We start from the raw sequence: 10,553 nt of genomic DNA, 5'->3' as shown, positions 1-10,553 counted from the left end.
TCACGGTCCGGCCGAGTGTGTGTCGGACGCGAGGCAACACGCGAGGCAACACGCGAGGCAACACGCGATGGGGTGATTGGGGATGGGTGCCGGGGGTCGTGATGTTCCAGTTGAGGGGGAGGGGAAGGGGGTGGTGGTGTTTAGGTGGGAGCATGGGGTCTGTACAACATGATGGGCTGTCCGGGTGCATGAGTCAGCAGAGCAATGCATAAATTATTGCTTGTTTCCTGCCTTTTGGAGCACCGTACCTCTTGCCCGGTCTGCCAGCCTGCACCTGCCTACCAGGTACCTACGGTACCTCCAATTCAATGGCGTGTGGCAGGCAAGAGCAGGGCCAAGCCATGCGATGCGCTCTGACCATTAACGAGCCTTTCATTCGTCGCTCCTTCCAGTTCAGACGGAGCCAGAGCGGCACCTCACAGCTACACGTAGCTGCACTCGGACTCGCATTCGCACCAGTAGGGTGCGAGCCGGCTGGCCAGTTCGCCCGTCCTGGCTTCTGGGTTCACTGCGATTGATAATGCACAGCGTACCTACTCATTCTTTAGAGGCATCCTTCGGCCAACTCGTGACGCATGGGCTGCCCATCTTTCAGCTGGGGCTGACGTTGGCATCGATGACGCCCATACACCGAATGTCAATTTGGCCTGATAAAAGAAGAGCATGCGGCACTGTGAAACAGCGCGTAGTTCCCGACAAAGTTTCCTCCTGCCGTCAACAAGCTCCAGACTCATACCACTACTACTTACCGTCTTGTTTCACGTTCTTCTCAGGAAACCTCATGAGGACGCCTTAGTACAGAAGCGCGTTGGACTCGACATCGCCCCCCTCTTCCGACTCGAGGCACCACAGTTCGTCTGCACTCGCTGGCCACTTGATCTCTCTCTCTCTCTACAACAACCATGTCCCGCTTCTTCCCGCACACGGCATTCGCGGAGGACCAGCCGCTCGCCCGCACCATCCTCTGGACCCACGTCCTCACGCGCGCCGCCACCATGGGTTCCATCCTCGGCCTCGGCACCTTTGCCCTGCGCTCAGCCGCCGGGTCCCGCGTCCCCTTCCTCGCCTACGCGCCCACTGATGCCGCGACGATCCGAGCTTCCACGACCCTCGCCAAGACGGCCGTTCCCTCGGCGAACCCGTCTGCAAACCCGCTGCGAGCCGCCCGGCTGCTCGGCACGGTGGGGTCTGCGACGGTCGCGACGGTGGGCATCACAGCGCTCGTCACGATAGCGCACATGTGGGGGAGGGAAGAGGTCGAGTGGCTCGACCGCAGCTGGAGGCTCAGGGCCAACCCGTTCCAGACGGAGGTCGATGACTGGACCTACGGCACGAGTATCGCGGCGTTGGGCATTGCAGGTGTGGGCTTCCGCAAGCAGATGGCCAATCTCGGGTGGAGGGGCCTTGTTGGTGTTGCTGGGCTGGGCAGCGTTGTTGGGACGGTGGGCTACATGGGTTGGAGGCACGGCATCAAGGGCGGCACGTTTGCTGCATGATGTACAACCGCTGCGTGTGGTGTACGATGCGGAGACTTGCAAAATGCTGATCGGATGAGCGTGGTGTAAATTGAAAAAGATCGCTGTTACCATTCATGGTGAAAGAAAAGATGATTAGTGATGTCCCCAGATCGGCATTCGCAGTACATGTACAGCTTCCCCGCGTCCCTCCACATGGACAAAGCTCTCGCTCAGCCTGGAGAAGGAGCTACGAGCTGCAGGTGAGCGCCGAGCACGGCACCCCGCACCTTGGTTGGTCCTGCTTCCTTAGCTGATCGTCGCCTCTACCTCGGCTCGCCAGCTCATACAAAGGCATTCCGTTCAGCTTCAATTTCCGTCGATGTGTACGCAACTAGACCAGGTCTCCGACAAGTTTTCCGTGCTCTCTCCAGAAGGATTCAAAATAAGACAACCTGCTAGCTAGTCATTGATAGACGCTGTATCACCGCATCCTCCATCACCATGGGCTCCGATACTGCCTTGCGCAAGCTCTGGGAGCACCCTGATCCCAAGAGCACTCAGATGTACAAGTTCATACAACAAGTCAACCAGACGCACTCTCTACACCTCCAAGTGAGCCCCCTTCCCTCACTCGTTCCCTCGCTGTTGAGCTAAACATGAATAGACCTTTCAAGACATGTACGCCTGGTCGTGTGCCAACCGTGCCACCTTCTATGCCCATGTCTTTACCTTTGCCAATATCATTCATTCTGGCGCCCCCACGAGCATCGTCGACGAAGCGGCCCCGATCGATGCCGTCCCCGTCTGGTTCCCCGGCGTCTATCTCAACTTTGCCGAGAACCTGCTTCACACGCGCACATCTGCAGACCCCAAGGATCACCGCGGCACCAAGGACAAGGAGGATGACAAGATTGCGCTGACCGAGGTGCGCGAGGGCAACAGCGCCGTTCGAGACGTGACCTGGGCCGAGCTCAGAAGAGAGGCCGGGCGGCTGGCCTCGGCCATGAAGGCACGGGGCGTGACCAAGGGAGATCGCGTCGTCCTCGTTGGCGCCAATTCGTTCGAGACGCTTCTCGTCCTGACAGCAACGACATGGCTCGGTGCCGTGTTCAGCAGCTCGTCCACGGACATGGGCATCAGCGGTATTTTGCAGAGGACGGTCCAGGTGAACCCCAAGTTCATATTCTTCGACGATGCCGCCCTCTACAATGGCAAGACTGTCGATCTCCGCGACAAGATGGCCGGTGTCGCCCAGGGCATGAAGGAGTGCGATCGATTCGAGGGCATCGTCTCCATCCGCCGCTTTGAGAAACCCCTTGCTATTTCCTCCATCCCCAAGGCCGAAACGCTCGACCATTTCCTCGAGTCGGCGTCGGCCACTCCACCCCCTTTCGTGCACGTCGGCTTCCAGGACCCCTTTCTCATTTATTACTCCTCTGGGACAACGGGCACGCCCAAAGCCATCGTACACGCCGTCGGAACGCTGCTGCTCAGCGTTGCCAAGGAATCCCGCCTGCACGAGGACGTGAAACCCGACTCCGTAGGTCTGCAGTACACCACGACCGGCTGGATCATGTACCTCGCCAACGTGGCGCAGCTCCTGTTCGGAGCCCGCGCCATTCTCTACGACGGATCCCCCTTCCAGCCCGACCTCACAACCTTTATCCGCATCATGGCCGAGCAGAAGATCACCAAGCTCGGGACGAGCCCGCGCTGGCTCTTCGAGATGGCCAAGGCTGGCATCCGCCCGAAGGACGTTGCCGACCTGTCGTCGCTCCGCATGGTCTCTACGACGGGCATGGTCTTGTCAGATCAGCTATTCGACTGGTTCTACGACGAGGGATTCCCGCAAAACGTGCATCTGGCCAACATTTCTGGCGGCACAGACATTGCGGGCTGTTTCGGCCTCATGAACCCCCTGACGCCAGTCTACCGAGGCGGAACACAGGGCCCCTCCCTCGGCGTCCCGATTGCCATCTACGACGCCCAGCTGCCCGACGGACCCGGGAAGGAACTTCCTGTGGGCGAACCCGGCGAGCTCGTCGCCACGGCGGCGTTCCCGAATATCCCCATCTATCTCTGGGGCGACGCCGCCGCGCGCCCTGGCGCCTCGACGCTGAACACGGCACCGGCGGGCTCGCGCTACCACGCCGCGTACTTTGGCCGCTTCGACCACGTGTGGGCGCATGGAGATTTCTGCGCCATCCATCCCGAGACGGGCAACGTGTCGTTCCTCGGCAGGGCCGACGGCGTGCTCAACCCCTCGGGTGTGCGTTTCGGCAGCGCCGAGATCTACGCCGTCATCGAGAGACGGTTTGCCGACCGCGTGGCAGACAGCCTGTGCGTGGGGCAGCGCCGACCAGAAGACGCCGACGAGAGCGTCATGCTCTTCCTCATGATGCGCCCCGGGCACAAGTTTGACCGTGAGCTGGTGGAGGGGGTCAAGGCAGCTATCGGGAAGGAGCTGACGAAGAGGCATGTCCCCCGCTGGATATTTGAGACGCCCGAGATTCCAGTGAGTTCTGCTGTGTTTTCTTTTTTGTCATGCTCAATGCCACATGCCAAGTTCTCCAGGGCTGTGCTTTTTCTTGAAGTAAGTGGAATCGATTCTGACAAAACGCAGACAACTGTGAACTTGAAAAAGGTCGAACTGCCAGTGAAGCAGATCGTGTCGGGACACACAATCAAGCCGAGCGGGACACTGCTGAATCCGAAGAGCCTAGACTACTATTACCAGTTTGCCAAGGTCGAGGAGTTGGTGGCTGGGAAGGGGAGGCTGTAGAGAGGGTTTGGTATATGGGATATGGGATATCTAGGAGTCAGAGAGGTTCATGTCTTGCCACCCATAGAACAACAACAGCAAAGGCGGCTTGCATAGAAACGAACATGGCGTGGCGATCCCCAAAGATGAGGGTGATACTGGCCTACCGTTCGCCCATAGAATGAGTATATCGGAAGTGAGTCGCAGGCCGAGAAGAAGGCGAAGAGAGTAGCACAGCCTACCAGCCAGGTTGTCAGTCAATTCTGGAGGAACCCACTGATCACCTTCTCCATCTTGATTTTCGCGAAACCACAACCTCAGAGTCACATTCCTTGTGATCGCCGACATGCTGTCAGAGCTGGCCCGAGGCCCCCAGGGTGTGTCAGACAGTTGGTCCGATCAAACAGCCCTTCGCCCGCCCGGCATGTCGGATCACCCAGATCTGATACCGCGGTTCATACGACGGGCATCTTAAGCATACTTCGGCGATCAGATGCTGATCCCGGCGCCGATGCTTCACCTGCGTGAAACGTAAACCACACACACATATACACAAACACAGAAAACAAGGGCCCGCCAAGCCCGCCACCGCTGTATCACGGAGGGGAACGAACGCCAAACACAACACTGCCTCATCGACTGTGTCGTGAGCTCCCCACCTCAGACTGGCTGGTGTTCGGCAATCCCAAAAGAGACATGTGCAAAGAGCGTCGACGAGGGCCGAGGCGGCGCTGCAGTCGGTTACCCGACTATCAGAAGGGCTTAGATCAGTGACGCCTCGGCAGTCAGCGTGCATGCAAAGTGCCAGCCATCATCGTGAATGGCATCATGCTGCAAGGCAGACACAGAAGTGCAGGAGTCATCGTCTCAACCTCGGTTCCCAATGTGTGCTGGTAGGCATGGTGTACACCATGGAGGTCCCAGAAGATGACGCCTCGACGCTCAGCCAGCCCAAGATGCGAAGTGACGTTGGCACCATCTTCAGCTGCCAGACACGATGGGCCGTGATAAGAGTCATCGGAGGCTCATCGGACGTCCAAGACGCCTTGCAACCCCAGGGAAAGAGAAAGGGAAAGGGCGCCGCAAGCCAACCGAGGCAAGACCCCTCCTTCTCCTCCGATCGAAGCTGCTCTTGGCACGCTTTACACGTAGGAGCTCCGATATGCGGGGTTGGAACCTTGGGGGAGGAAGAGCTCACCTTGCGCATGTGGTATTAGCGTCAAGCCTCAATTGTGCGGGGGAGAGGAGGCCAAGAGCACGACCACCCACAAGCTGGCCAACTGCGTGTTGAGGAACATGGCCCGTTGAGGGAAAGGCCCCCTCCCCATAACAACAGCCTCAGCTCACCCGCCTCCACTCTCCGCATCCCGCCCAAAGAAGAAAGGGCGTGACGCAGCCTGCTGGTACAGCAGCGCTTTCTGGCCGTCTACACCTCTCCCCCCCATCGTTATGCGGGGTGGAAACTCAACGGTGGGGAGCAAGGGGAATGCCGGGAGATGTCGGAGGAGAAATTGACATGACGCGCTTGTGATCCAGTATGTAGGCCAATGGACTGAGATGCGCATCGGCCAAAGTGGTGAGGGGCTGAGCTGTGCAGTAGTGTTGTTGGCGTGGAGGAGGATTGATTGATTCATCGGGAGGTGAGCAAAGTGTTGATATCAAGCGGTGTGTGTGTGTGTGTGTCTGCGTGTGTGTATGTGTTGTTCCTCAGTTCAGTTCGTCAAGTTGGGGTAGCACTCGCGGATGCACACAATTGGGGTCAATGGCATGGTATGAGAAAAAAAAAGGGGGGGGGACAATGTCTTGCCGGAGGTGCTCGCGTGAGCTGGGTAGGAGACTGGTGTAGCAGCAGCAATTCGTGCGTCCGAAGTCCCCCGACCCAAACAAGGCTGACGGGGGAGACCAGGACGTTGACTGGCATGTGCCCCATATGCCCCATCATCGTTCGTCTGGTGAGCAGGTGAGAGCAAGTCAAGGGCCCCATCGTGATCCATCGACGATGTATCATCTGTATCCTCGTAGCTCACTTGTATGCTCATGTACACGCAGCGCAACGTACGGACCCAGACAGACCGAACAGCGGATCGACTCCGCAGGGGCGCATCAGACATCGAAGGTCCGGTAGTTCCTCGCTGAACCTGGCACGCTCCACGGCTAGTCAAAGTACAGACACGACGAGATGGGGATGGACATGGGACGGGCGAAAAGTTTCATCCTCCTGACTCTGGCCTGAAAGGTCCGACTCGCAACGTGCAGCCCTGGCAGCTCGCCCGTCCGCGGCATGACATCTCAAGGTTGGGCGAGACGGGACGAGCCTTGGCCGATCGTCGCCATTGTCACAGGGCAGAGGCAGAAACCTCGCTGCCGTGATTTCCAGTCTGCCGTCCCTCCCTCCCCCTTTCACCCCATGTTTGAGGGCGGTGGAGAGACATGGCCAGCATGGTGATCATACGAATCTGAGTCTGTGTTTCAGCGGCCGCTGGGTTTCTTTGACTTTGTGATCGAATCGGCCATCGAGTCCGTGTTTACGAGCAAGCCTGACGGACTGATTAACAGCCGCAATGTTTTGGCGGTTCCAGGTCCCAGCCCAGCTCCTGATCCGGTCAGTACCAGTCACAAACCGTCATGATTGTTCGTCTGCTGCAGGGCGAAAGGGCAACACGGACGACTGCCGATGGTGGTTGCCGCTAGCCGTGCCCCTGCCCTCCACATCGGAACAAGTCGGGAGCAGTGTTTTCGTCTTGCTTCGCAAAGAATGCACATGGGCCATGTCGTGATTCCCCAATTTCACAGGTCTCCTGGTCGGGAAGCGCCCGTTTGGCACCATTTTCTTAGGGAGGCTTTGTCAGAAGCCTCCATTGGGGGGCCACATCTTCTTGGGATCATGCAGGCAGGGCAGCAGGCAAACAGAAAAAAAACTCTGAGAAAGCGGGTTGGGCCGCCCCAGGTGAAGAGAGAGAACTAATCCGAAAGACGCTAGCCTGCCATGTTGAAGCCAAGAGGCCTGGCAGTAACACCACGAGCAGGGGGGGGTTGGCTCCGTCATGCCGGGCCCGCCAAACGAGCATCACTAGCCAGATCCAGCTGTTCAGGATGACTTGACAGCAGTGTCATTGGCCCCTTTGTTCAAGGTTGAACACGCGAGACAGGGGCGCCTTATGCAATCGACCCTCCCCGAATCCTGCCCAACCCCTGCTGCCAGCCCACCCCTTTCCCCAAGAAATTTTCGTCTCCAAAAGCCTTGCGTTTGAGCGTTCCGACTTCATTTCGAGATCTTCAGGGATGGCCAGACAGGACGAACAGAACGAAGGGGAGTAGTACTCCCTTTGACCCCATTCGGAATTCTGCGAGCGGGTACCTTTTCAGTCTAGACTCCTCCGTGAAGCGCCGGTGCTGACGCGGAGGATTTCTCCTGGGTTACTCCATCTCGAGCACGACGCATTTGGGGGAGACCACTTTGACGCCGGTCCGGTACCATCGGACATCGGCGAAGTCTCAACCAACATGGACGAAGCTAGTAGGCGAACGAAGGAAAGCGAAAGAAGAACAAACCATCGACAGGGATCGAGGTACGCACCTTGTCGGTGTGTCCTCCTCCATCGGTGGCCGCCAGAGGCAGCCCGGCCCCGTTCAGCCTATCAGCTCTCAATGTCTCAGACCCTACTAATGTGCACACTGCTACAAAGCAAGAGTAAACGCAAAAGGTAGCCTCAGCACTGACAGGCTGACGACAGCATTGGACATTGGATATTGGACATTGGACGAGCGCCGTCACGGACACCCAACCCAACCCTCCTCACCGGTCCGTCGCTCCCACGCCCGGAGGCAGGTCCCAACAAAAAAAAATTAGGATAACCAATCTGCGAACCAAGCAAGCAAACACGTAAAGCAGGCAACGCACAGCACACCCAGGCATGCTGCGCCGGACCTCGCGAGGGCCTGATGTACGTAAGAGTGTTCACCCGGTGGAGAGGCGTCCGTCTAGCTGGAGGGGGTAAATGCTTGACCATGCTGGGCCAACCAAGTCATGCAGTCCAATAAGATCGGGGAGCTCACCGTCGGTGAGGGTCGCGAACGCTGTGAGGGTCTCGTTGGGGGGGGACACTTTTGGGGTTGCTTCTTCCCCAGACTGCGGAAGGCGGATGCGCTAGGGGCGTGTTGGCCCCCTGTCATTGGATCCCGAGTCCGATCCATGGCCCTGCAGCTGGGCCCCTTCCCAAGTCCAAAGCCCAAAGACCCAACCCAGGACCCAGCCGCAGCGACCTAGAGCCAGCGAGCGCTGCTGGACCTGAGTCATCGGCCCCGTCCAGTGCCAGGTTCAAATTTCGGTGCCGTCCCACGGAGGGCCGGTGGACGCAGGTTTGGGTTCGAGAAAGAAACACAGACAGCAAAAAGGGAAGAGAGCACACGACAGGGTCTCCTGCAGCCGACTCTTGTTTTCGTTCCGACATTCTCCATTCTCCAAATATTACATCGGGCAGCAACCAAGGCGAAAAACAAGACGCCGGACGACGTTGAGCCATTGACACAGACCAACTGACACCGGGAACTGGACTGAACGCGCAGGCAAGGGCAGACAGAGCTCATCTCGTTCCCCGGCCCCTCCTTCCGGATTGTCTTCTCGCTGCTCCTCCACGTTCCATTGCTCAAGGCTGCTCCTTCTACAGTACAGCTGCTTCCGCCGCCACCCCTTCTCCAAATCCTGGTTCCTCCGGGACGCTCCTGTCTCCTCAGCAGTGCCTCATCGACATCTCATCCCGGAGGCACATCACACACCCTCCTTCCATCCCATCTTTCTCCCCCCCCCTCCTTCTTCCGCGGCTGCCATCCACCCCCACCCCCCTGCTCTTTCTGTTTCCACCTGCCCCAAAGTACCGGTACCTGCTACCCCTCGTGAAACTCGCTGCGCAGGCTTTGCAACAAGGCCCAGCCTCGAACTCACGATCCCCTCGCCGGGATGCGCCAAAGTCTCGGTACTTGGCGGGCCTTGGGTGTCCCTACCCCAATCGCCTCCGTCGGACACGTCAAAAGCCGCCTTTTCCTCACCTCTCGAGGCAGGTGCATTGTCACGAGCTCTCCCTTTCTTTCCCATCAGTCTCCGTCTCTTTCTCGAGCATTCACCTCGTCCTCTCCTCTCTCTCTGCGAGCTGCCGCTGCTGGTCCCGGCGCCCGTCCCAACACTAACACCAACACCACCACCACCACCACCACCCTCTCCGTCCCGTCCTCCTCCACCCCTAATCCCAATCACACCTCCACCTCTTCAATGGCGTCGTATCCCTACAGTGCTGCTAGCTCTGATATATCCACGCCTCGGTCATCCTCCCCCGCCTCCTCATCGTCCGTCATCTCCGCTCGCTCTTCCCGCACGTCTATATCTACTAAGCGTACCTCCATATCCAGTCGGAGAATGACAGACTTCAACCCTATGAACTCTGTCGACATCAACGCCATTGAAGAAAAGATGAAGGCCGCCGCCCTCGACCAGCACCGGGGCTATGCCCAGAACCACTACGGCGAGGTCCAACAGTACCGCAGCACCGACTATGTCCCCAAGTCGTCAGCTTGCGGTTACCAGGTCCTCCGCGAGCCCGCGTGGAACAAGGGTCAGTCTCGTCCTCCTATTCTCCCTCTCTCCTTCTTCGCCTTCCCCTTCCCCCTCTCCACCCCGACTAACATGTCTAGGCCTCTCCTTCACCCCCGATGACCGTGTCTCCAAGAACCTTACTGGCCTCATCCCCCACGTCATGGAGAGCATCCAGACGCAGAGCGCCCGCGCCATGAAGATGATCAACACGCGCTCAACGCCCATTGACAAGTACATGTACCTCTCGACCCTCAAGGACCAGAACATGGACCTCTTCTACCGCGTCCTCATCGACAACATTCGCGAGCTCATGCCTCTTGTCTACACCCCCACCATTGGCGACGTCTGCCTCCAGTACTCCTCCCTCTACACCCGCCCCGAGGCCCTCTATATCTCCATCAAGCAGCGCAAGTCTATCCGCACCATGCTGAGGAATTGGCCCTACCCCGACCCTGAAATTTGTGTCATTACCGACGGCTCTCGTATTCTGGGCCTGGGTGATCTTGGGCGTTAACGGCGTTGGCATTTCGGTAGGCCGAATTTGCATCCCATGGTCACGGAACCCCTCAGCTAACAGTTTCACAGATTGGCAAGCTAGCCCTGTACACCGGTGCCGCTGTGTCAATCCCTCCAAGACTCTGCCCATCGTCCTTGACACGGGCACAACAACGAGGACAACCTCAAGGACCCCTTCTACCTAGGTCTCCGTCACAAGCGCGGGTCTGTGGAGACGCAGCAGAGTTCATGG

The 10,553-nt window shown here is 58.4% G+C and overlaps 3 protein-coding genes across 3 annotated transcripts; all 3 read left to right on the top strand.

Annotated features, from left to right (window-relative positions):
* Positions 1-902: 902 nt before the first annotated feature.
* On the top strand, positions 903-1,496 carry VDBG_04102 (conserved hypothetical protein; the record flags this gene model as incomplete). Its single annotated transcript, XM_003006103.1, has 1 exon — positions 903-1,496. One exon carries the CDS (start codon positions 903-905, stop codon positions 1,494-1,496), a length of 594 nt encoding a protein of 197 aa, XP_003006149.1.
* A 462-nt stretch (positions 1,497-1,958) lies between these two features.
* VDBG_04101 (acetoacetyl-coenzyme A synthetase) lies at positions 1,959-4,239 on the top strand (the record flags this gene model as incomplete). The annotated part of the gene is made up of 3 exons (XM_003006102.1): positions 1,959-2,069; positions 2,122-3,972; positions 4,081-4,239. 3 exons carry the CDS (start codon positions 1,959-1,961, stop codon positions 4,237-4,239), a joined length of 2,121 nt encoding a protein of 706 aa, XP_003006148.1.
* Positions 4,240-9,628: 5,389 nt separating this feature from the next.
* VDBG_04100 (NADP-dependent malic enzyme) lies at positions 9,629-10,335 on the top strand (the record flags this gene model as incomplete). Its single annotated transcript, XM_003006101.1, has 2 exons — positions 9,629-9,824; positions 9,904-10,335. The coding sequence occupies 2 exons, from the start codon at positions 9,629-9,631 to the stop codon at positions 10,317-10,319; spliced, it is 612 nt and encodes a 203-aa protein (XP_003006147.1).
* Between the last annotated feature and the right edge of the window lie 218 nt (positions 10,336-10,553).

This window comes from Verticillium alfalfae, genomic scaffold, assembly GCF_000150825.1.
Source record: "Verticillium alfalfae VaMs.102 supercont1.4 genomic scaffold, whole genome shotgun sequence".
Classification (NCBI taxonomy): domain Eukaryota; kingdom Fungi; phylum Ascomycota; class Sordariomycetes; order Glomerellales; family Plectosphaerellaceae; genus Verticillium; species Verticillium alfalfae.
Note: the sequence above shows the minus strand (reverse complement) of the source record. Positions and strands in the feature narration are given on the sequence as shown.